The sequence below is a fragment of the Vitis riparia genome, chromosome 6 (assembly GCF_004353265.1).
Source record: "Vitis riparia cultivar Riparia Gloire de Montpellier isolate 1030 chromosome 6, EGFV_Vit.rip_1.0, whole genome shotgun sequence".
Taxonomy (NCBI): Eukaryota; Viridiplantae; Streptophyta; class Magnoliopsida; order Vitales; family Vitaceae; genus Vitis; species Vitis riparia.
The window spans coordinates 17,882,417-17,907,241 of NC_048436.1; the positions used below are offsets into that span (position 1 = coordinate 17,882,417).

Below are 24,825 nucleotides of genomic sequence, written 5' to 3' on the forward strand. Positions count from 1 at the left end.
TTTTTTTTTTTTTTTTTTTTTTCAAAAAAAGATTGATTGGATGGGTGAGATGAATAAGATGAGGCACGTCCATAGGGTACAGCCTCATGTGCAAGGCGATGCGGCGTATCTTTTGGCTGCTGCCTTATGCCCATTTCAATCCTACGTTCCTCCCTGGATGGGCGAGTACGTTACAGAGTGGCCCCCTGAGAGTACCAAAACTTCTGATACTAATATACTATGGCCTTCTAAAAGACTAACACTGCTCCACTTTTATCGCAAATCTACTCCCTAGTCCCTATTGCTTGCCCTTTTCTTTCCCTTTCCTTTTCCCAAAAGTGAAAACAATTCAAATTTTATCAGCTTCTCAGCCATCAAAAGACTTGCGTTTGGACTCCAGGAGAATGAAGCGAAGCGGGAACCTTAAACCATTCCTGAGAGTTCAACATTGAAAAGGACTTCTTTTTAAAAAAATTAACTTGAATATGTCAGGTCCCCTGAAGTTTGTGAACTAACAGAAGTCAACATTTTTATGCGGCTTCAATCTAAATTTTCTTTTTTAAAAATACTGATTTAATTTATGCGATATTAAGATGGTTGATAAAAGGTTAATTTAACCAAAATATTATGAAGAACATGCTTAGAGAAATTGAAAGGTATTATTACTGTCTTTACTGAGACTTAGAATCGTGGGCTCGTATGACACGATCGTTGAATTTAACAAAAGCAAAAATTTGGGTAATAAAGAAAGTGACGAGTAAAAACACTTTTTTATCATGCAAAATTAAAAGTAAAGAGGAAAGAAATCATGTGAAATAATAACCACGTGGATGAGAGAGAAGCATCCTAAGAGTAAGAGTAATAATTTGAAAAAAGAAGCAGCATAAATGAGAGAAATCAAAATGGGAAATGGTCGGTAGTCCAAGTAATCGGCGGATTAGTCCAAAAAGGTCCATGCTCAGAGACCCCCCCCCAGCCCGCTGCTTCACGTGGGGATGCACATGCATTATGAACGCATTGAACCGCACAACCAAAAACTCCCCTCCTCCCACAGCCCTACTACTACCACTTGTGCCTCTTCTCATTTCTCAAATAATGTACCCCATATGGAAAAAGAGTAAAGAACCTCTCGCTCAATCCACGGCACTGGATTGGACATTTCTCCAGAGTGGTGTGTCTCTCTTTTAACACTCAGGGTGCCAGAGCTTGTTTCACGGACTCACTTTCACTCTAGGGTCAACCTTGTTTTTCACTCTTATTTTTTTAACTAATATTTCACCTACTTATCCTATGAAGAGGACTAGAGATTTGAGTTGGAAGTTCAAAAGTTGTATCAAACATGAATGCAGGAGGAGTTGCTAAATTTCGGAATTTCCCCAGGTGTTTGTTTTATATTTATGAAAATTGCTCGTGATCACCATGCAATCCGAACATGGTGGGGCCAACTATACAGGTATGGGGCACTTGTAATCAAGTACTAAAAACAATTTTAGGGACTTATAACACGGATCTAGAATCCAAAGATAATAAATCGAACCATGAATCCAGAAAGGGCATGGCAAAAGGGCGGTCCAAAACCCCAAAAGAAGCTGCCACAACATAAATGAATTGCAGACCTAGCAACATAGCAAGCAGAGCTTTGAAGTCCAGGCAATCATCCCCCCACCCCCCATCAACTGACGACTGCCTCACCCAATTGCAAGACCTGCATTCCTAAAAGTAAAAGCTGATTTCCTTTAATTAAGAGGGTGCATGGGTTCCTGTTAAGATAAGGAGGATTTCTTCAAAAAAACATAACCTTTTTTTTTCCTTAAACTTCCACACATGATCCATAGACTTGCTGAGAAGTGAACCCATCAACCATCCTTATTTTGTCTGCACTCAGGCCACCTAACATAAAATGATCCATTTGTCACGGAAAACTGCAATGCCTGGGTGATCTAACCCCGAAAAAGAAAAGTAGAATGATAGGTTTGCTCAGGAAATACAATCCATTCACCCGACCAGGGGATCAAAGACGACAAATATATGGGCGCCTACTTTCACTGATGGTTCAATCATGTGACTGGGGACCATAAAGCGGATGCTAATCCACGTTGCTGTAGTCGAGATTATTTGCAACACAAGCTGCCAAGACCTACGCCTTTCCACAGTCAGGCATAACAAGTGGAAGAGACTTAACCGCTCTCATCTTGGGCCTTTCAAATTCACAGATTCTCTCCTTGTTCGCTGTTGAAATATTTACGTATACAAATATACAAACACACACAAACACCCGGGCCATGCCCATGTATGTGTGATGAAAATGAACTTTGAAATATCATGGAAAGGCCATAGTTGGGAGCATTAAGAAAACTTTGGTGATTGAACACAAGCTCATGGACAAGAAGGGAACAGAGACCACAATGTCCAGTAGCAACAAAGAATGGAGATCGGAGAACCTAGAATGAGGCCAAAGGTTTTGCCACATCAGGGAATGAAGGCATGTAGACCAATATCCTTGTCAGTTTCCACCAACCGGCAAACTCAACCTGGCCTAATGAACCTCTATGAATTGGTAGCCTGAAGTTTAGCTCTAGGGTAAGGGTTGGAATTCAGGCATCTTGTCCTTCAACAGTTTAAACTACTAATAATGCCAGGACCAGCTTGGCTTCATAGCTGCCATGATCAGGTTGTCAGATTGATCATAGGGGGGATAAGACAATTCTAATATTGTCTTGGCAATCTTATTAGGGTAACTCAATAGATTAACCTTCTTCTAGTTGTGATGTCTGAAATTTTACAGGAATTAGAGCATGAAGACAAATCTTCTTGTGAGCCGCAAGTGGGAAGTTCTTACAAGAATAATGAAAGATGGAATCTTTTCTGTAGATGATAGAATGCTTGTTGCCACGACTAGTGTGGTGCTATTTAGAATGTCTATCTATGATGGAAGCTGCCACCAAACATCATTTCTTTCTCTTAGAGGGGTACAGCTTGGGGCGGTTATTGGTCTGGGTGGAATGTTAAATGTCTTCATCAGCCCAAACGGAAGTACAAAGATGGGCAAGATGAAGATGCAAGTTGGTGGTTTGTTTCTCATGTTTTTAGCATGACACTTGACAGATAAATAGATAATAGCTATTGTGCTCAATTGTCCTCCTAAACAATAAGGAACGTTTCTTAACATGTATGCTTGTGTTTTCTTTATAGGAGTCTTAGTAAATCCTACCATGTATCCTAACTTAAAAGTTTTCAATGAGGAACCAAGGCAATGAATCTAAGACCCATAAAAAAAACCAAGAAATTTACATGGAAATGCACAGGCATGGAGTCATGGATCCATCAAAAGTTGTACACTTATATTTACAGTATGACATGCATGTAAGCTCCTGGTTATTCCCCTGCTTCTTTGCCTTACAATGAGAGTCTACACGCATGGTAGAAGTGAACAACATTAGCAAAGTTAAATGACTATAGACTTGAGTCTAAGAATTCGAACTTTGTAATCAACACAAAGGATCATCTCTTAACACTTTCCTAAATTTCAAAGAAAGCACAATGCTCCAGGAGAAGAACAATTGAGATATATAAACATACTTCAAGATTCCCATTAAAAAGCACAGATACTTAGACAGAGATGACAAGCAAGCAAGCAAAAGCTCTCAACTCTTTTTAAGTCCTTGAGCTCCTAGTCTACAACGTCAGTGCTGATCCTCAGTTATACAAATTACTGAAAGATCTTAGAATTAGTATAGGCATGCAGCATGATTTCACTAATAACTACTTCAAAAGTCTAGATCAAAACAACTGAGGAATCAAGTACCAAAAATGCTCATAAGACTCCTGTCTCATCTGGGTATTCATAGTGCCCGTCCAAAAGTCATTTACAGCAACTAGTAACAAAGGAGAATGGGATGTGGAGTTAATCTCCAAACCAGCATGGCTTACCCGGATTCAAATATTTATAGTCGGCTCTTCTTTGAGCCTAAAAAATCAAAACCAGTATGTTGTGGCACTGAATAATCCGTACTCCTAAAGTGGTTTCTCATATATAGACCTACCTCGTAGTAACTGGTGAACAGAAAGAACATATCCCACAAACCACTTCTCTTGTTCATTAGTACACAGGGTTCTGTTTACAAGAAGACGCACCCACAAGGGACTAACTCGTCTAGGTCGTGTTACAAAGTACACGATCCTTTCGTGTCCACTTCACAGTGCAATGAACAAATGGGTGAAATGGTCTAGAGCTGAAAACGTACAAAAATGATGTGGCCAAGCTACAAGACCACTAATGATTTGGCACTTAGGGCGGGCCTCAAGTGAGAAGTAGTTGGGTCCAATAAACAAATAGTTCATTGCAGCTGTTTAAGCGTTCAGTATTTGTGGCCCGCTAGAGTTCCACCTGACCCATTTATTTAGGGCCCGTAGGAGTCAACAAAAATGGCCTTACTTTTTTGGGTTTCTCAAGCAAGTCCACTGGCAAAATGTATGAACTTAGGCGATCCTCATGCCAGACCCGAAGATGTTTTGGTTAATTTCATTCAATATTTATAAGCACAAATAGAAATCACTTTAATCAGAACATTCCAATACTCTATTCACCAACAACTCTTCTAAAATTTTCAACACTAAACCATTCAGAATCAAATAAATTAACTTCTATAAGTGCAGGATACTAAACAAGATTCTATAGCGATTCGAAATTTCAATATAGTTTTTTTTTTTAAAAAAAAAAAATTAAGAATACTCAAACTTGAGGTGTGCCAAATGCAATCAATAAAGTGCCTGATCAAATAAAGAAACACAACTTGGATTTATCTCCTCGTCAGCTCAGTAGTTGGAGTCAGTGAAGTTAAACAGGCAGGGTCTTCTCTATTGTTTAATCTCAAGGGTCAAGGTACAAAAGTCGCTCCAACCTTGAGCCATGTAAAAGGAAATAATAAAAGAGAAAATTCTGAGAATGAAAGTATGATAGGCTGATAGCTAACAACTCCTTTGGAAAATTAAAAAGGCGCAGCTTTTCTTTCAACCCTTTTTCTTTTCCCTTGTCTAAGGGAATCCAAAATAATGGGCGGCCACCTTAATCTACACTTAAATTAAAAGGAATATAAAGTTTTTGGTTAGAGTAATCTATAGTGTCCTTTTTCTGCGGTTTAGCATGAACATATAAGTTTTTTAACTTCAATTTTTCCGAGATAAAATATAAAAAAATAAGAAGAGCACTACTTTTTTTAATTCTAACATTTTATCATGGAATTAGTCACCATCCTAGTCCGTGGTCAAATCACATAAGAGCAATAACTTTCTTGAGGGGAAAATTTTTTAATTATAAAAAAAAAATATAAGAAAATATACTTAGTATAATGGATGACTTTTGGAAAATATCGAAAGGATAAATATTTTTATAATGGAAAAAAATATTCACACACTATCCATGATGTTCTATCGGAGAAATAGAAGTGATAATAATGCACAAAAATCTCTACTTGCCACAAATTTAATTACAAAAAAAAAAAAATAGCCTGAAAAAAAGCATAAAAAGGAAGGAATTAGAGTAGAAAATAGAAAAGATGAGCAAGTGGCCTACTTGATGGGCAAGAACAAGGCACGTGGTGATGGGTCTGACTCCACAAACACATCTTCTCTTCTACTTGTTTAGCTGTAGATGATGGGGGAGCTTACGTGCAAGCCACCCACTCACTCGGTTGTCTATCTTCCTTCACCCATTCACTTTCAGTTTGTCTGCAGTCTGCATCCCCTGCTGATGTCACCTGCATTCTTTTTCCATGGTGATTATCATTAATTAGATTCCATTTCCTGCTTTCTTTTTTTATTTGTGTGGTGTTGTCATTAGAAGCAACCCTTTTCTTCTAAATGTCAATGGGATCATTGAGTGCCTCCTAGATTTTGTGATTTCCACTTTTGAATTCAATTTCCACGCCCCACAGACACACACACACACATTACACAAACCCAAAACAAGTAAAAAAACAAGTAATCAATCAATCAATCAATTGGGGATGTGATGAGCGTCCTTGAAAGAACAAGGACAATCCTCTGGTGTTTGCTTGTTCTTATTTTGCAGGAAGATGCAATCAATCATGGACGCAGACCATAGTGCAAGTTGAAAGCCACATAGAAATGATGGCTTCCATGTTTCGTTTTCATGCTAATCTTCATCACCCCTCCCTTTGACTGATCTCCAGTGTCTCCTAATAGTGATGCGGAAAGGATTTCTAGGCATGCATCACCCACTCGGGGGAGGGACCCTTTCATTTTTTTCTTTTTTTTTTCCCCTTAAAAGAAAAATTCTCTACGATTTGATGTTCCAACAATTAATTAACTCGAAATTTAAAAAAAAAAAAGAGAGAGGTTATTTTCATGTTATTAAAATTTTCTAATACCATATTGAGCTATTTCACAAAAAAATATTATTTAAATATGTCTTCAGCTATTTAAATGTTAGAGTTAATAAAAAAAAAATAGACAGATAAAATATTTAACTCAAAATCATTTTCATGTAAGCTAGAACAAGCGTAATTTTAAAATTTTCAAACGAGCTCTTCAAAAAATTCCTTAGTCTGACAGTAAAATAATGTAACATGCTTTCAACAATCTTTAAATTTGAAAGACAAGAAGGGAAGAAATCTTCAAAAACATTTTCATTTTCTAAAATAACTACTATGTTCACGTTTAAATCATTTTCCTTATTTAAGAAATTGTAATTTTGAATTGTGAAAATAAAATTTTGAAACTAAAAAGTTTCAAAAATATACTATCAAATATTCTTTTTTGTTTTATTTTAGAAAATAATAAATAGTTATCGAACACATCCTGATCATTTTCCATCTCCCATATTGGAGCTGTATAAATGTAAAGCCATCCTCAAGAGATGATCATCAAATCTGCTTTCGATGATTGGTAATTCAAACCCATATATGTTGGGCTCAATAAATCATCAACAAGCAGCCATTTCTCACCAAGCCACAGAGAGAGAAAAAAAGAATGGGGCCTCTACTCCATTTGAGTGAAGACGATCCCATTTCCACACCCCACCACCAGCCTTTTAGTGTAAACCACAAAATAAATCCTCCTTTCTGTGCTAATTAAGAAAGAAAAAGAGAGAAGAAAAAAATATACACACAAAAAAAAAAAAAGCAAAAGCAGCAATCTAATATCCAACAATATAAAATCTTATCACATTACACATCACACCCATATCACATATGATATTATCATGCAATTTATTTAAGGTGTTTTAACTTTTAAGAGATGGGTGGTCAGTGGTGTACAGTGTTGTTGGTGCCCTCATGTGCGAATTACCCTGCCATCTGGCATCTACCATTTGGGCTCCAACCCATGAATGATTGGTGTTATCCTTAGTGGGCCCAAATGGGAAATTGGCATCTTGATAGGGAGGAGGATCATTCACCATTCCAGGTGGCGACCCAAGAAAAAAAAGCCCATTAAAAAGAAAAGAAGGCAAAAAGGAAAAAACTAATAAACAAAGGCCCTTCATCACTCCGCTCTCTTCTCTTTTTGTACCCGTAAATAACACATATAGATCATGCACACCTGGCTTATGATCAGCTTAATTTATTCACATTCTCCGTGAGATGGATGAGTTGAAATTAAAATTAAAATTTAATATTATACGGCAAGGCTAAAGCCTAAAGCAAAGGTTTTAGGAGATAGGAAGAGACTTGATATCACAGATTCCCCATTAGTATTGCTAACCCTCTAAGTCCACCTTCAACTCTTGGAATTTTTTGACATGACAGTGACAACACATACAATATTCTTGTAAAATTCTAGGAGAGGAGGTGAGCTCCAACTCATGCATTTTCTAATAAGTGAAATGTGCTGAGACTCAATCTTATGTATTTTCCCATCAGGGATGTCAAATTGGGTTCTTAAACAAACTTATCTTTTCAAGATGTCTCTTCTGATTGATCTTACAATATGCTACAACTAACAAAATCATAGAGGTACACCATTGACTCAACTCTCAGAACTTATTCTCTAAATTAAGGGAGAGATAATTTAAAACAATTTAAAGAATAACTTCTAGAGAGTTGATTAGAAGAAGGAAATATCGGATTCCTTCCGATATGGTGGCCAAATTTCACTTTATGCATGTCCTGGAATGATATGGGTTTCTTGGAAAAAAATGCATGCCACCACCAACTATGTGCTCTCTTCCCATAGATATAAACATATAATAAAAATGGAGAAGATAGGATTCAAGTGCGGTCACCATAAAAACTTGGGTGCTGTCCACGTCATGCTGGTTCGTCTTTTAGGCAACTCTTTTTATCCCCACACCACGAACCCTTAAAGCAAGGAGCCACCACCCCCCAATTCCTGAAATTTTCCCAATTTTCTTTTCTATTTTCTCATGGAGCCTGTACAATGCTGGATACAGTCCTAACATCACCACCACAAATATAATGTTAATACTAGAGCAGCAGCTGCTTCACATGACGCCATTTTCCACTTCAAATATCTCTTGCTTATCTTGATGTTTACACACACTATATAAACAATATACATTTAATCTCGCTCACGTAACCATCTTTGAATATAGTCATTTTCTTATAAATTTTTGTATGGAGTGTCAATCCCTTGGATTAGATGGAATGATAGATGCCCTTGAATAAGATGGGTTCATGAGATGGACCCATAACTGGGTTATCTCAACAGGGATCGCATTTTCCATGGAAATCAAATCATTCCATCTTGTCTTTTATGTATTCCATTTGAAACCCATCACCACATTTGCTGATAAAAACAAATACTTAAAACTCTAACTAGTATGGTTACAAGAAACTATGGGCTGAACATCAATACTAGATGTTTAAAATTATTCAGACTAAATATTCTGATTGTTCAATCAGATTTCTATCATATTTGAAATATCCAATGAATATAAGAAATAATGTTCTAGCAAATTGTTTAGGGTTCTCTATGCTCAATTCTTTGCTCTTTCATGAAGCTGATTTGCTTATCAACAATACGGATACGTTGGTAGCTTTCACGTTCATAAAGAGAAATATACATCTGGCTAGGAACTTGACAACTGTTTCCCTCCCCCACAGGATAAAATGGATTGTAAACAGGTTTCTCTATGGACTAGCTGCAGGTATATACCAACTTGTCATATGGACATAGAATTTTAAATATTCTAGGGGTTCCTCCATATCCCATATCCAGTGTCCAATCTTATTCTGACAAAATAGTTTCTTCTTAAAACATCCATGGATTTATCATAAGTTTTAAGCACCAACAGATCAGCTTTTATTGGTTAACTAGAGGTACAATGATCTCTAGATATGAATCTTGATAAAACTAAATGAATTGTTTTTTTACTTATGTAGGTTTTGGGATGACTCAAAAGTCTTTTGATATTTCAAAGAAGTAGGCAATCAAATATATGATAGTCCAGTGTTTTAGGAAATCTTCTTAAGGTTTTAAAGCCATATTGATTTGGCTTGTTACAGTTCAGAAAATAACATCGGTAAACATGAGGGTTTTGCGTTAAAGAGTTTTGGTCATAACTCCAACCATTCTAAATAAAAAGTTGGGTATAATCTCCAGTTTTACGGGTATTTTTGCCATAGATATTGGTAAATCTTCCATAACTATAATATAGGAATGTATTTTCTAAGGCTTCACTGTGATTTTGCTAATAAATCAGCCTATGAAAGAGCATGTTTTCCTTTTTTGGAACTAAACACCGGTTCTGTTGTACATAAATCATATAATTTATAAGAACTTTTATCTAGTCAAGACAACTCGAAATAGTTAAACAGGGTACATGTTCAAACCTTTATTGTCATTTTTAGCAGGACATAAAGCTAATGATAGTTCAACATGATTCCCATTTTCAAGCGCCTTAAGGCTGCAGAACCACTTTATGCTGGCCTTCTCTCAAGTAGACATGATTTATTTACTAATGGACATATAGTTTCCTACAATTCTATCTTATTTCATCTTCTCATTTTTAATAGCAAGAAAAGGGGTCACTCCTCTGTGACACCTAAACAGTGTGCTCCTTTTCCAGCTTTTGAAGTTTTGTCCTTTTGTTCTTTTTATTTTCCTCTTACTTGGCCCCTAATATTTGTGGCCTTCACTAAAGTCAAGAGACACCACCACCATTTCCCTAAATTGGATGGAAGAGGAAGATCATCGAGAAATTTCCATTAATTTAATATCCTTGATCCAATCGAATCTTGAGTTTAGCTTTCTTGTTTAGAGCTTCCTTTAGTTTTCACCTTTTTTTGCCGCGACAGGAATAACACTATATTTTCAAGACCTTGAGGACCATTCTGTGGAGATCAATTCTATGAATATACTCCCACTAGCGTCAGTAATGCTCTTAGATCCAAGTCCATCTTGTTCAGTAACCAACAACATATGGTTAAACACTTGTTGTTGGGGGGGGGGGGGGGGGAGGACGGCGGGGGCAAAAATAATAGATCAAAATTTAATAATAGATCAAAATTTAAAGTACCTTTGTTTGATGAAAGAGTTGATTTGCAAAACCAAGGATAGAAAATTAACTTAGCAGCTTATGTTGATAGAGGGAGGACTCACTATGAAAGTTACATCAACATATCACTCTTTCAATTAGATTATTTTGGCTATTTGGCATAATGGCTGACATCATATGCATAAAGTGGATGGCTATCACAAACAAAGCACGCGCACACCACATGTACGGTGAGGATTCAAGTCGCTATATTATAATATAATAGAATGGTATCGCAGAGTCTCAACAAAGGAAATGGACTTGTATAAATATCAGTAGTATACACCTAGATATCCATGTACCTGTAAGAAAGTGGAATCAGTTCCTTTACTTTTCAGAAAGGATTGGAGAAGCAGAAAGGTAAGGAAAATGAAAATGGTTCAAGAGGAAATCCGAAAGGGTCCATGGACGGAAAAGGAAGACTTCCAACTAGTCTGCTTCGTGGGCTTGTTTGGAGATCGCCGATGGGATTTCATAGCAAAAGTTTCAGGTTTGAAGATGGCGGGAGAGAATAATAGGTAGGCTTATATGGAGATGGCGGATTTTCGAAGGAGCTATACCTTTAACCACCTGGTTTTGTTGTAGGTCTGAACAGAACAGGGAAAAGTTGCAGGTTACGATGGGTTAATTACCTGCACCCCGGTCTCAAACGTGGGAAGATGACACCCCATGAAGAGCGGCTTGTGCTTGAACTTCACTCTCAATGGGGAAATAGGTTTGGAAATAAGCAAAGTAGTCTAGCAGTTCATATTTTCCCTCACTCTGAATGTCATTTTACTAATTTATTCAGGATTTCTGTTACATAATTACATCTCTACTTCTACCCACATAATCTATAATGATATTCACATGCAGATGGTCAAGAATTGCTCGGAAATTACCAGGGCGAACGGATAACGAGATAAAGAATTACTGGAGAACACACATGAGAAAAAAGGCTCAAGAGAGAAAACGGGCTATCTCTCCATCATCACCATCTTCAAATTGTTCTTCATCAGCACCACATAATCCTAAGGTGGATTTGCTGCCCTTCTCCGAGACTGAAGAGAGAAGCTTTCATGATACAGGAGGACCCAAGGCACTAGCTCCCACAGGGAAGAAGACTGAAGAAGAGAAGGAAGCTGACAAGGGGTATTCCATGGATGACATATGGAAGGATATTGCTTTTTCAGAAGAGAACACTATAAAACCAGTCTATGATGGCTATAAGGAAGAAGGATGTGACTTTGCTTGTCCTCCAAATCCATTGGCCTCTCCAGTGTGGGACTATTGTCCAGACTCACTGTGGAGGATGGATGAAGAAGAAAGTAAGATGTTTCTCCCAATGAGTGATCAGTTTATTTCATCTTATGAACACGGAATGGCGTCTTTAACTGGCTAGCTGATAGGTCTTTCATTTATTAAAAATTTGTTAATATGTAATATTTCCCTATGTAAGCTCTTATTGACCTGTACAGTAAGGGATTTCGGTACTTAAAACGTCAGTTTTCTGTTACAGTTCTCCAGCTTTCAGAAATTAATGTAACTATATTATGCATAGCAGTAGTTTGTATCAGTGTAAGTGTGTTTTCAGGTTTAGAGAGGAAGAGAAAACCTCCTAAAAACTCCCATTAGTAGTATGCTATGTTCATGTTTGTATTCTATCAAACATGCTTAAGTTCTGTTTTCTGAATCAAGCTGGTGCTGCAGAATATAAACTTTGTCGTTTTTTAGAATGACAAGCACAGATACAGATATATGAAACGGGGAGAGTATACATGGATGGTTGAACAGCTTTCCTCAGACATCAAAGACACCAGAAACGGAACATTCAAAAATCACAGAGCTTACAGTAATTCAGAATGTGCATTTCCAAACATGCTGAAATAAAGGAGACTAAAGATTATGTCAACTTCACTTCAATGCTTCTATAGCCAAATACTCGATAAAATTATGTAGTCTCTTTCAATTACCTATCCCAACACTTCTTACAAAGCTCAAAAATTGGTAGTAATATTACAAGAATATCAGAGAGCAAAAATGAAAACCTAATGCATCTGATATATCCTAATTCCAAACTAATAATATTTTCAGTCAAAGTCTCTGTATCTTCTCTTATAACTATGCTTAACAGCTCAATTAACTTTCCAAGAGCAACTTGAATTTTAAGTTTGAGAATCTTCTAAAAGAAATTTTATCTGGCTTTTCCAATTGAAATCTCTTCTTTTCTTTCAGTATTGTCTATCAATGCAATCATGAAAGAAGATACTCTCAAATACCATGTTTCTTTTACTTCGTCACAGAGAAAATAGCCAGGGCATATTTGACAGGTCATGTCAACAGTATTGGATGGCCCTATTATGCTTAACGTATCACCAAAACTAGAAATTCGTCAACTGCAATCAACCATTTAAGGAACTGGAAGCTACCTCGAAAGAGACTCTCCAGAACAGACAACTTTGTGTACTCTCCCAGTACAATCACCCTTCACACATCTAATGTGGATCTTGCTTTAGATACTGAGTCCCACCTGAGTGAATGTTGAGTGATTGTACCAGAAAGTATTGGACATAAAAGTAATGGAGAAGAAGATGGGCTGAACTTTGATGATTAAAATTTGAATCGTTTTCAAGGGAAAAAAAAAAAAAAAAAAAAAAAAAATCAATCACATACTGCCATCAGATGTGGTTATAGCTTCAAATTTTTATATTTGCCTCGTTCTGAAAAACATAAATTTTCCCATAAAATGCTATGTCAAATTACAGCTGCCATTCAAATTTTGGGTACCATCCAAACTCATAATCAGTTTCTCCAAACAAACCTTGCAGTCCTGGCAAGCTAGGAGAAGAGAATTTTGGTTGGCTCTTTTGTGTGGGTGGAGTCAAGGAGGCATATTTAAACAACTAAGCAATTGCTAGAAATTTTTTAAATGTTGAAGAGAGTGCAGTGGATGGATTTGTGGTAGTGAATTAACTGTGACAAATATGTTTTAAAAAAAAGAAGAAGTGATACGAGCGTATAGGCTGCTCAGAGTGATATGTGAAGAGCTTCTGCTTTTCTGAGGCATGGCCATAATAAAATTGTTGTCATTAATGTTTCTAAAATAAAATATTGGCTTAGTGGTTTGCCACCCAAAACCATTTCAACTATTTAATAAATTAGATTATTTGTATCTTTTGTCCATTTACTTCATTCTTCTGGTCAATCAAGAATGATGCATAAACAGTCTAAAGAAAAGGGAAAATGGCAGAGCATTATCATTTCACTGAGTATGCTTTTAATGTGCGGATCTCCTTACACCGGCCCATTGTGTGTTGGGTCCAGCCCAGCTTCACCAAGACCATTCAATTCTTGAGAAAAGAGAATGAATTTATCAAGAAAATCCCCTAATTGCAATGATATGACATTTCATGAAGTAATCCTCTTCCGTATCAAATTCTACCATATTTCTATGGTCCAAAGTGACTTGAGGTTGTGAAAGGGACATCCAGGGATTAGGGAATCATCCCAAGACTGACTATCAGGGTGATTTTGTCAAGTTGGATGAAAGAGCATTGAATTTTTATCTTGCTTATTATTATTTTTTTGAATGCTACTTTATATTGAAAATTAACTTTCACGTCTCTCCTGAAAAATTATTTTTATAATACTTTTGCTATAATTATGCTCTCTGATTTCTTTCTTTTTTTTCACTAATAACATTCCTAAATAATAATAATAATAATATATTCAAATTAATATTAATTATTATCATGAGAATAATTTGCCCACTAAGATTAGCACGTTTTAGGGTGGGTGTTGGGTAGAAATCTTGAAATATGCACACTTGTTTTTCAAGGTTTGATAAGTATATATTAAGTTTTTATTTTAGATGATGCAACCAAATCAAAGACAGACAATGTTCATGTGGGCATAAGCCCACCACTCACCACTCACATCATCATAGTCTAGTTCCATGTCTATGCAAACCCATCTAGTGGCATATTATTAACCTAGATAGAAAATCTAGGAAGCACTTCCTATTATTTTACAATTTAGAAAAAAAAAAAAAAAACAAACTTTAAACATTCACTACAGACAATGGGTGATGCAACTTGTAAATGGAGATTCTGTAAGACTATGTTTGGTTCTTAGAAAATTTGAATGAAAATACAAGGGAAAGAAAATAGAGAGGAAAAGTAAAACAAAACAAAAAGTAGAAAGAAACGAAAGGTACAATAAATAAAAAATAGATTTAAAATTTATAAATTATTTTTATATGTTACTTCAAACTCATTTTACTTATTTTTTCACTTCTATGTAAAGATTAAATAATTTAAAAATATATAATTTTTTAATTAATTTTAATTGGAATTTATTTTCTTTTGTATTTTTCATGATGAAACCAAATCTGAGAAAATTACTTTCCTCAACATTTTTTTTTTAATCTTTTCTTAGTACTTTCCAGGAACCAATCATAACCTAAATGTTGCCCAATTTCACTTGAACAATCCATGAAGTTGAGTATTGATCTGTATCAGTCAAAAGTGATGAGCAACCAAGTAATACTTCTCACATCTTAATTCAACTAATTAATGAGTCCAAAAACCATAGGCTCTTTACAATTAGACAGAGAAAGAGTTCCAACAAAAACTAATTTACCAGTAACAACACCATTAATATCTCTCTAATAAAAAATTTGCAACCAAAAGTAGCTAAAAGCACATCTGCTGGAAAAAATCCCTCCAGTACTAGAAAATCTTCATTAAAATATTGCAACTTGTTCTTTGTTGCATACATCTTTCATCTTGTTATTCTCTCTCCTAAATTCAACAAATCATTAAGCTACGTTTTACATAAACAAGTAGGTTAGTGCTCCAGATATCATTATTAATTATTCATAGATCTAAAATATAACCTGTTGTGCTGTTCCAGTCATTCAAATTCCAAACACTCAGTTGAAGCAAAAGATTCATATCTTTTCCAACTGAAATGGTGCATTTTATTATATGTACTTTGGTCAAATAACCAAACATGACAGACATCAATTCTCAACCTTTTTCAAGCAACTTGTGAAATGATTTTGCTCAAGAATTCAACCAGAATACGGTCTTAGTTTCTCTTATATGCGTAAGTGCTTGTGATTGTTTTAAACAAAAAATTTATCTTTGTTACACAAGCTTCTGGGTGAATTTTTCCATAAAAATACCAATGTAAAAGGGGTTAATTTTCTATTTTTCAAGTTAAGTTCTGCCTATAGAATCTGCAATAGCTAAATAAACAAAACCTTGAACATCCTCTCTACCAATGAAACCACTAAGATTGAAACCTTCCAACATCAATGCAGCCTAAAAATTCCTCGTCTTTCGAGAAGCTGGTGAGAGAAGACTCTATTCAAGAAAGCCTTATACCAATTACATGGAATCAGAAAATCTTCTGTGGCATCTAGCTTTGTTTTATGCCATTTCTTCCATGAAGTTCATGGTGTCATTAATCCAAGCCTTAACCTAAGCTCCTCTTTACCCACCAGTTGGTTTTTTTTCTCATGTCAAACCATCTTAGCCCACTTTTCCCATCTTCGCTTCAATTAGTGCCATCCAAAGCTTCTCACAAGTACATTCATCACTTATTATATCTCTTGTTTCATTACCATTCATCCATCTTAACATCATCCTCCTTTGTCACATTCATTTTATTAGCAGGTTTACAATTGACCACCTAACATATGTATAAATTGGCAATCAAACACACGATGTTAGCCTGGTATACATCATGGGCCCCTATTCTAACAGATTGAACTTTTAGGTCAATTAGTGCTTAAGATGGTATCAGAGCTCTGATTAATCAGAATTTTACACTTTGAGCTTCTCCTACTCTCTATTAATCTGTGCAGGTAAGAGGACACACATGAAGGAATTGTGGGGGTTAATTTGGTGTACATTGTGGGCAAATCTTCCACTTTTCTCCCTAAAAGGAACCATGAAGGTGTGAGTTTGGCACACACTATGGTTCTATATCCTAATCGCTGAACATAAGGTAAAAATTATTTTTGTTATTAACAAAAATCACATCAATCTTCGCCTTTTAGCTCCCTAAAAAATTATATGCAATTCCTATCGATAACATTTCCACAAAATTGACGAATTTATCGAAGTTCAATGTAAATATCATGAAATCCTATAATACCAAATCATTAAATCCCAGTGGCACTGATAACAGATTAATTTCATACACGAAGCATTGAATGAGGATTAAGAACATGAATACCCTTCAACTGAAGGGTGATTCTAAGCAAACATATGATTCAGCTCACATCACAAGTAAGAAAATAAATGTCCAGTTTCTCATAATATTGGAGTACCTCCATTGAAGGCTGTGATGGTTCTGATCTCATCCATGGGGAGAATTTCTATGTGATTCGACGACGGAGACGATATGTAGATGTTAGGGTTTGGAGATTGCGAAAGATTCGAAGGTTTTGAGAATGAGACGTTCACATGGAATGAAACGACGTCGGTTTTGAACATCAAACGAAGCACTTGGCGGCGTTCATTGGTGCTTGGGATTTGGAGACATTCCCGCCAGGGGGCGGTTTCGCATTTCCTGGGAACGACGTCGTTTTGGTTTGCTTTAAAACTTTCTGGTAGGCTTATGCGAATGTGCTGTTATTTTGCTTTATAGTTAGTTAGTATAAACCCTTTTTGTTTTGGTGGTTGGTATTGAGATATTTGTACAAATAAGTGCGTGTCTGTCACGTGACTCTCCAACGCCTAAACGCATCGTTTTGGGAGTTGGGTAGCAGATAATGCGGAAAGTGCGTATCCTGCAATCCAAGGCCACATCATAGAGAGAATGCATCAACTGGCCAATCTCTACCTCTTGGCCTACAATTCTCTTCAAGCCCTTGGATGGTAACACTCACGCATTTTCACTCTCACTCCAACTCTCACTCTCTAATAGAAACTCTGTATTCTGATTTTATGGCAGGGCGGTTTCTCTTTCTAGAATTTTGAGTTCCTTCTTAGACACTAGATCCTTCAATGGAGCTTACGCTTCTGCAGGAGATCTAGTCTGTAAGCATTTCTTCTACTTACATTTACGTTTGTTTGCTGAGATAATCAAGGAAATGAGATCATCTAAGGTTTTTAATTTATTTTATTCCTCTACTTTGTTTTTCAGCAACCAAACGGGGCATTGTTTCAAAACTCTATTTGGGATTTTTTTGTTAAATGATGTAATTTTCTTTTGTGAAGGTCTATTGCAAACTGTTTCATTCTTGGAAGTTGTACATGGAGCCATAGGTGGGTTTTGTAAGGCTTAATCTTACTTAGCTTGACCGATTAAGCTTGTGATCATTTTTATTTTTATTCTTTTGATGTTCATTTTACACTTTTGAAATTCAAGGTCTGGTTCCAAGTGGGGTGCTGCTTCCTCTGATGCAATGGGGAGGAAGGACTCATTTCCTTTTAGCAATTGTTCGTCGAATTGTTGAGGTTTGCGGATATTACTTTTAGTACTTTCTATTCATTCATTTGGCATTAAATCACTATTTATTGAACTGGACAATGCATGAACTTTCATGAGATGTAATGATGCAGTAAGACCAGAGAGAAAGAGAAGGGCAGGAATGCAATAGCTTGCTTGTGCATTGGCACTTTGTCAAGTGTAGAATTGAGTTGAATTATATGTGTCTAGATATGGCATGCTTATAATATTTTCACCAACTGCAATTCATTAGCCTCCTAAACTTTTGTAGGTTCAGGAGTTACCATCAGTTTTCATAACTTTCATTGCTTGGAGTATTAGTGAGGTAAGTTGGTTTTCTTGGTACACTTCCTTCAAATTTTAATATCCATATGCACATTTTATACTTTATTTAGAAAAAGTAATAAAAATCTAGGGCCTGTTTGACAACTGTTTTTTAAAACTGTTTTGGAAAACAATTTTTGATAATAGTTTTTAAGAACAATTTTTTGTGTTTTCAGAAAAAAAAAATAATAATAATAAAAAATTGTGTTTAAGAACTGAATTATGAAAAACAGTTTTTGTTCTCAAAAACAAAAAAAAATATGTTTGGTTGAGTTAATAAAAAAAAGATTAGAATAAATAAAACAAAAAACATGTATACATAATTCATTTAAATTGAAAAAAAAATTATTCCATTTTGAAATTTTTACACCAGTTATAATTTTCTTAAACGATGACTTTGTAACTATGTGTAAGTATATTGATTTCAATAATTTAAGGAAGAAGAAAGGGTTTGCGGGGTGGGGTATGGTGGTTGAGTGGAGCTCACATTTATGAAAACATAAAAAGCAACTAAGAAAAAAAAAAAAAAAAACAAGAAAAACAATCTATTATTTGAATAGTGAAAAAATAATGAAAACATCTTTTTATTGTTCTCAAAAAAATGGATTTTGAGAACACGGAAAACACAAAAAACAAAAACACACCCCTTCCTCAAATAAGTTTTTTGTGTGTTTTGTTTTTCAAGAACAGAAAACAGTTCTTAAAAACAGGAACCAAACAGACCCCTAGGTTCAAGCAGAGCTGGTTTTTTTTAGGAGCTTATATATGAGTCTTACATGGAAGAAAATGTGTTGCTGCATGAGTGGATTGCATTGCAAGGAATTAAAAAAGAAAGAGCTTCCCATTGGGTAATTGGAATGTTTAGCAAAAAATTATCTGACAGTGACCGATGATGCTATGAAGCTTTTGAATAACATTGAAAATTTGAAACTGATTAGTTACACATGTCAGTGATAAGAGGCAGTGGTTAACAGCTAAATAATAAAATACTGTAAAGCTCACACCTGGCTCAGCAGGGGATCTTTAGAACATTAGTGAATGAAGTGTTACCAATCACATCGAAACTTGCTTCAAGGGTTAGTATAAGAATGAAAGATGATGTATCATTGTGTTCAAAATCCAAGCTGGGAAGATCTTTGGATTCAACCTATTCTTCCTCAAGGCAAGAAGAGTTGGATTTTCTAATATCTTCCATTTAGCATGAAACCTGTAGCTGGTGCAAGGAACTGTATGACTGGCATGTAATGAGAGCTGAAGTCTTATGATATTACAAGCCTGTGCCAATTTGATAATTTATCAAACTATTTGATAGAACATATGCACCATCAAAACTCTCATAGCGGAGTACTCTACTATGCAGCACACTATAGCACTAGGATATGGTAGTTTTGAATGACAAAAGTAATTTTGGGAATCTGCTACTCTCTAAGTTCCTTGCTCTACCTCAGTAATGATTTCACTGATCGGTCACATCGGTCAATGCTTGAGTTCTTAGTAACTTCATAACCCTAGTTATGCTGCACCCTTGAGTTAGTCCCTAATATTTGTCATAATGCTCTAGAATGCCCATTATGAAATTATATCTCTGGAAGACTTCATTTAAGTTGAAACTGTAACAGATTAAGTTTAACTTCTGATCATATGGCCTTGTCATCTTAGGCATCATTCACCTCGTCAACTTATTTTCCTTTTAAAAATTTAGAAGTTAGGCTTTCCTCTTTGTGTTGCTTCATTTGTTTATGAGTATCATCACTCCAGTTTACCTTAACATGTCATTCATCTAACCAACCTGTTTGCTTTGTAAAGGTTTTAGAATTTTGTCTTTCCTCCAAGGGTCTTTGTCTTCCTTCATTTGTTTATATGTTTCAGACTAATTGCTCCATTTTTTTAATTTTATTTTTAGCCTTTATTGGCCTGAATAACTAGATATGTGCATTGCCTTCCTTCATATTTGTATATGTTTCAAGTTCTTCAAGTTCTGCCTTTTTATGGTTTATAAGGAAATTGATATGACACCAACCTGGATGCAGGTAATCCGGTATTCACATTATGCTTTGCATTGCATGGGAAGTTGTCCATCATGTATTACCTACCTCAGGTTTGATTCCCTTCGGTAAATTCTTAGATGCACATACAGATGTATGAAAAAAAATCACAAAGCATACTATCTAAGCAGGATCCATTCCTTTCCTTTTTTCCTGTTTTCAAATACTTTTATTTTTCATCAGGTACACTGCTTTCATTCTGTTGTACCCAGTGGGGGTTGCTCCTGGTGAAAGTGAGTCCATTGCTTTTCATTCATCTTGGTCTTTTATTGTTAAAATATGTGCCCATCTCCTTCTCTTTTCTCCCTTATTTTATGCAATGTTTCGTTCCTAGAAAGTACAAAAAAAAAAGGAAAAAAATAAATGCTAAAGAAAAGATGAGGAAAAATGCTAAAAGATTTTTCTCCCTGCTTTTTTTTTCTTACCTTTTTCTTTCCTTATACTTTTCCTCTCTTTTGCTCTCTCAAACCTTTCAGGAACTAAACATAGCCTTAGTGTTTCTTTTGGCTTTTAATAATTTGTTCTGATAGCTACTTCCATGCAGTGTGGCTCATGTACCAAGCACTTCCATTTATAAAAAGGAAAAACATCAGCCATTATTATTTTGTCTGGGTAAGTCTAGTATCTGTTTTCTTTTTTCTTTTTTTTAAATCTCTATTATTCTTGAGAAGCTGGATGATCTCTCTCTCTCACTCTCTCTTAATGCTCTATTCTTCTTAGACACTCATGCAAGTGTTTAAAACCTTGACTTGGGTTGCAGCTTTTGTCACCTAGCTCTAGTTTGTGAGTTTTGATTAAGCGTATGAAGTTTAAAGCTACAGCATTGAATTCCATTATACAGGTTTTAACCTTTTCAGGTAAGGATGGTAATTTGTGGATGGGTTAATCAGGTCCCTATGGGAGACGGGTTTGGAATCTTTGTACTTGAGTTTGGATTGGGAGTTCTAAACGTAGTTTCAGATCTAGACATATGGTGTTTTTTGTCAATCTAACACTTTTATCTTATATCTTTTACATACATAATGTACATTAGAACCCTGTGTAATTGGGATACTTAGGTATTCTGCTGTGGCACCCCCATTTGGGACAGAGTTCGGACATATAAAACCAGTTTCCAGGCAGGTTTGAGGTGGGATCTCAAATCATGGTCGGGTTGGGATTGCCCTGTCCCATTCCATTGCCATCTCCACCATTAGGATAGACTTGGATTCCTTTGGAATTAGAATTTATATATGAAATTTATGGAGTTTTGCAGATATTTGCAGTCATATAATTTGATTCTTTTCTCATTTCTCCTATTGTTTCCATCAAAAGACAGTAAAATCCTATGCACATACTCCAACAGATGTAGTTCAGCTTGAGAAAAGTTTTGCCTCTCTTGTTATGTGCTAACAGGCCTATTTTTACTTCATTTTTATCTTTGTAGGTTTGTCGTGTATATTTCTTTTTATATTAATTTGGAAATCTTGATGCAGGTTGTGCTTCTGTGCTATCCATTTCTATGGTTGAAACTTTACCTGCATTTATTTAAGCAACGGCGGTCAAAACTTGGTAAACACCATGGAAAGAAGAGAAGGTGAAGGTTTGAGCTCATTTTGGCACCAATCAATTATTTGGTTAGTGGTTACTTAGGACATAGAAATTCAGACATCTTGTTCCCATGTTTGTGGATCTTTTTGATATCTTTCAATGTATTTCTTCCTTGATCCAATGTGTCAAACCATTTTCTTTGAAAATTCAACCAGATATATGCATTTATGTTGTTTTGCCTCTATTTTGATCAAATCTACGTGCGTAGTGGTGAAGTTTCTGTTTTAGGGACTTGTAATGATTGAAATATTAGGTGTAAAGCAAATGGTATTTTTGCTTTAATGAAGCCAATGGTACTGATCCTACCAAATTGTTCCACTGAATTCTACTGAATATTTGTCTTTATGCAATACTATGCAATCGCTAATGTTCAATTTCCATTTCTTGTAAACCTTGTGAAATGCAGTTACATGGTGTTGAATTGACAATCCCTTTGCATGAACCCATTTTTTTTTATTCATCAAGAACTAATATTATATAATTTATTTGTCATAGGAAAGATTTGAAGGCATTCAATGAAAAAGGAAACCAATGTTTTCTTTTGTCATTACGAACATGCTAAATTCAAATGCCCCATTTTACACCCTAGAGATCACAACTTTTCAAAATTATAGAGTAAAAATGATCTCATTGACCAAATATGAAATATGGAGAATAATTTCTGTTTGACTATTTCTTTAAATCAGTCCATTCTTGTCTATTCTGAAGTATGTGTACTTTTGGGCCATCTGTCCTGTGGCTTCCAAGATTGCTGATGAGATTGAAACTTTCAATCTCATTCTACAGATGATTTATTCCCAGTTTGTACTGTAAGTTCATGTGAATCTTATCAATTCTATGGCCGAAAACATTAATTCTTGCTCCTCTGCCACAGACTGAAACATGTTTTTTTCTTTTCCAATCTAATATCCATCTGCTCCGGAGGAGTGATTTTACGTTATGATTATGAAATGATTCTGATGATTGTTGCATATTTATGTTAGATTTACTCTTTCACTCATGTTGTCACTGAAGCAGACACAGGCACCACCGGAGTTGTGGTCACTGGTCTAGGGTCAACTCTCTGGGGACGTCAGGGCTTAGGTCTTTGAGACCCACCGGCAACTGTAATGGGGCATTTAGGAAATGCTTTAAACATGACATACACCAACTCAGGAGTCTAGATTTCTGAAACTACAGAGCCAGTTTGTAAACTAGCTCCATTATCTTAATCTGCTGATCCAATGCTTAATCAAAAGGAGATTCTCGCCCAAAGAAAATGAACATTAGTGAACAAAATGATTGAAGAAAACAACACAACCTCACTGGAATTGACAATTAACAACAACCAGATTCAAACAACACCACAACAGCCAAAGAAGTGAACCCAATGGCACCAAATTCCAACCCCTTCTCATCACATCACCTGGAGGGAAAGATCAACTCTCAGTAATCTGTGGTAGGGAGTTGCTCGTGGGTGATTGGGCTGAGGTAGAAGATGGAGTAAACGAATGCAGCGATGGCAGCACCAATAAATGGACCGAGCCAGTAGACCCAGTGGTTAGACCATGTCCAGCTGACCACAGCAGGTCCGAAGGAGACTGCAGGGTTCATGGATGCACCATCGAAGGCACCACCAGCCAAGATGTTGGCACCCACGATGAAACCAATTGCAATGGGTGCAATGATGCCGATGTTGCCCTTCTTCGGGTCAATGGCTGTTGCGTATACAGTGTAAACCAGGCCGAAGGTCATGACAATCTCGAAAACAAGTGCATTCCATGCGCTCACGCCAGAGGATAGGGAGAAAGCCGATGTTGTCTGCAACAAATCAAGTGAAAAACAGTTAAACATTAGTCAAAGGTCAAACAAATGCAGACCCTGATCCTCAATTGCTGCCTATGGCTATGGTTGTAGAGATTTCTTACCAATCCGCCGGTTGCGAACTTAAGAAGCAAGCAAGCAACCACTGAACCAAGTAACTGGGCAATCCAGTACAAAAGGCTTCTGAAAAATGTTATGTGTCCACCAACCAGAGCACCAAAGGTGACAGCAGGGTTGACATGGCCTCCGGAAATGTTGGCGGCAATTGAAACTGCCACAAAGAGTGCGAAGGCATGAGCCACTGCCGCAGCAACTAGGCCAGCCGGTGTCGACGACCCGTCATCAGTCAGCTTATCTGCCAAAACACCATTCATTTATTTCTCTAAACTTGAGTTTAAGATAAAGAAACAAGAAGCTTAAGTTTTAAGTTTAAAAAAATTACTGAAAGCCATTCCGGAGCCTTCGCCAGCAAAAACAAAAATGAGCACGGAAATGAACTCCGCAAGAGCGGCTTTGAGCGCATCAGCCTGGCCAGCCTCAGCCGGAGATCCGAGGGCGATTCTGGGGATCGGCATTTTTTCTCAAATTTAGTTTTTGCTTAAGCTCCAGAAGCTCACAAAAAGCTTGATTTCTTTCTCTATCACTTGGGTTCTTCGGTTTAATTAGTCGTCATTATATATAGGTCCTAGGCTAACACCTGGCTACCCGGAACAGCCGGTTTCTCCGGTTCCTAACCAGTCACAGGTTTTTTCAACGTTTAAAAGAGGTCAGGCTTTGCGGTTAGTCGTACACGCCTAGGAGGCGGGCCTCCCATTTGTTCCTAAGGCGCCACGTGTACGGCGTGATGTGACTTGGTCCGGTGAAAATTTCGGGATCACCGACCAAAAGCTGTGATGGTGGGACCAACAATGATTGTTGGAGTTTTTTGGCCTGACCGACCATGTGATTTTTAATGGGCGCTGACGTGGACTACCGTGGTTGGCTTGGCTGGCTTTATTATCATCTACTCTTCAAACTTATTATCTTATTGGATGGTGCCGTTTTAGTGGGGGAGGTGAACAGGTAGGTGATGATATCACGCAGTGGCCCTGGTGATGTGGATCTTGAGTTTCATGTTTCCATCCA

The 24,825-nt window shown here is 36.4% G+C and overlaps 3 protein-coding genes and 1 long non-coding RNA gene across 5 annotated transcripts; 2 read left to right on the plus strand and 2 right to left on the minus strand.

The window, feature by feature from the left end:
• Nucleotides 1-17,073, minus strand: LOC117916120. Of its 2 annotated transcripts, XR_004651512.1 has the most exons (3): nt 16,815-17,073; nt 5,552-5,742; nt 1-3,388 (listed from the first exon to the last, which is right to left on the minus strand). It is a non-coding gene; the product is annotated as an uncharacterized LOC117916120 (long non-coding RNA). The 2 variants fall into 2 exon arrangements; XR_004651511.1 differs by lacking the exon at nt 1-3,388 and having other exon boundaries at nt 4,693-5,742.
• On the plus strand, nt 10,788-12,156 carry LOC117916119 (transcription factor MYB59). Its single transcript, XM_034831978.1, has 3 exons — nt 10,788-10,985; nt 11,081-11,210; nt 11,351-12,156. The coding sequence occupies exons 1-3, from the start codon at nt 10,865-10,867 to the stop codon at nt 11,874-11,876; spliced, it is 777 nt and encodes a 258-aa protein (XP_034687869.1). The 5' UTR covers nt 10,788-10,864; the 3' UTR covers nt 11,877-12,156.
• Nucleotides 17,074-17,262: 189 nt separating the features above from the next.
• LOC117916636 (very-long-chain (3R)-3-hydroxyacyl-CoA dehydratase 2) lies at nt 17,263-22,220 on the plus strand. Its single transcript, XM_034832766.1, has 9 exons — nt 17,263-17,364; nt 17,441-17,526; nt 17,707-17,754; nt 17,858-17,946; nt 18,210-18,263; nt 20,293-20,360; nt 20,491-20,540; nt 20,852-20,919; nt 21,783-22,220. The coding sequence occupies exons 1-9, from the start codon at nt 17,306-17,308 to the stop codon at nt 21,885-21,887; spliced, it is 627 nt and encodes a 208-aa protein (XP_034688657.1). The 5' UTR covers nt 17,263-17,305; the 3' UTR covers nt 21,888-22,220.
• Nucleotides 22,221-23,061: 841 nt separating this feature from the next.
• On the minus strand, nt 23,062-24,355 carry LOC117916635 (aquaporin TIP1-1-like). The gene is made up of 3 exons (XM_034832765.1): nt 24,143-24,355; nt 23,805-24,055; nt 23,062-23,697 (listed from the first exon to the last, which is right to left on the minus strand). Exons 1-3 carry the CDS (start codon nt 24,273-24,275, stop codon nt 23,323-23,325), a joined length of 759 nt encoding a protein of 252 aa, XP_034688656.1. The 5' UTR covers nt 24,276-24,355; the 3' UTR covers nt 23,062-23,322.
• Nucleotides 24,356-24,825: the final 470 nt, after the last annotated feature.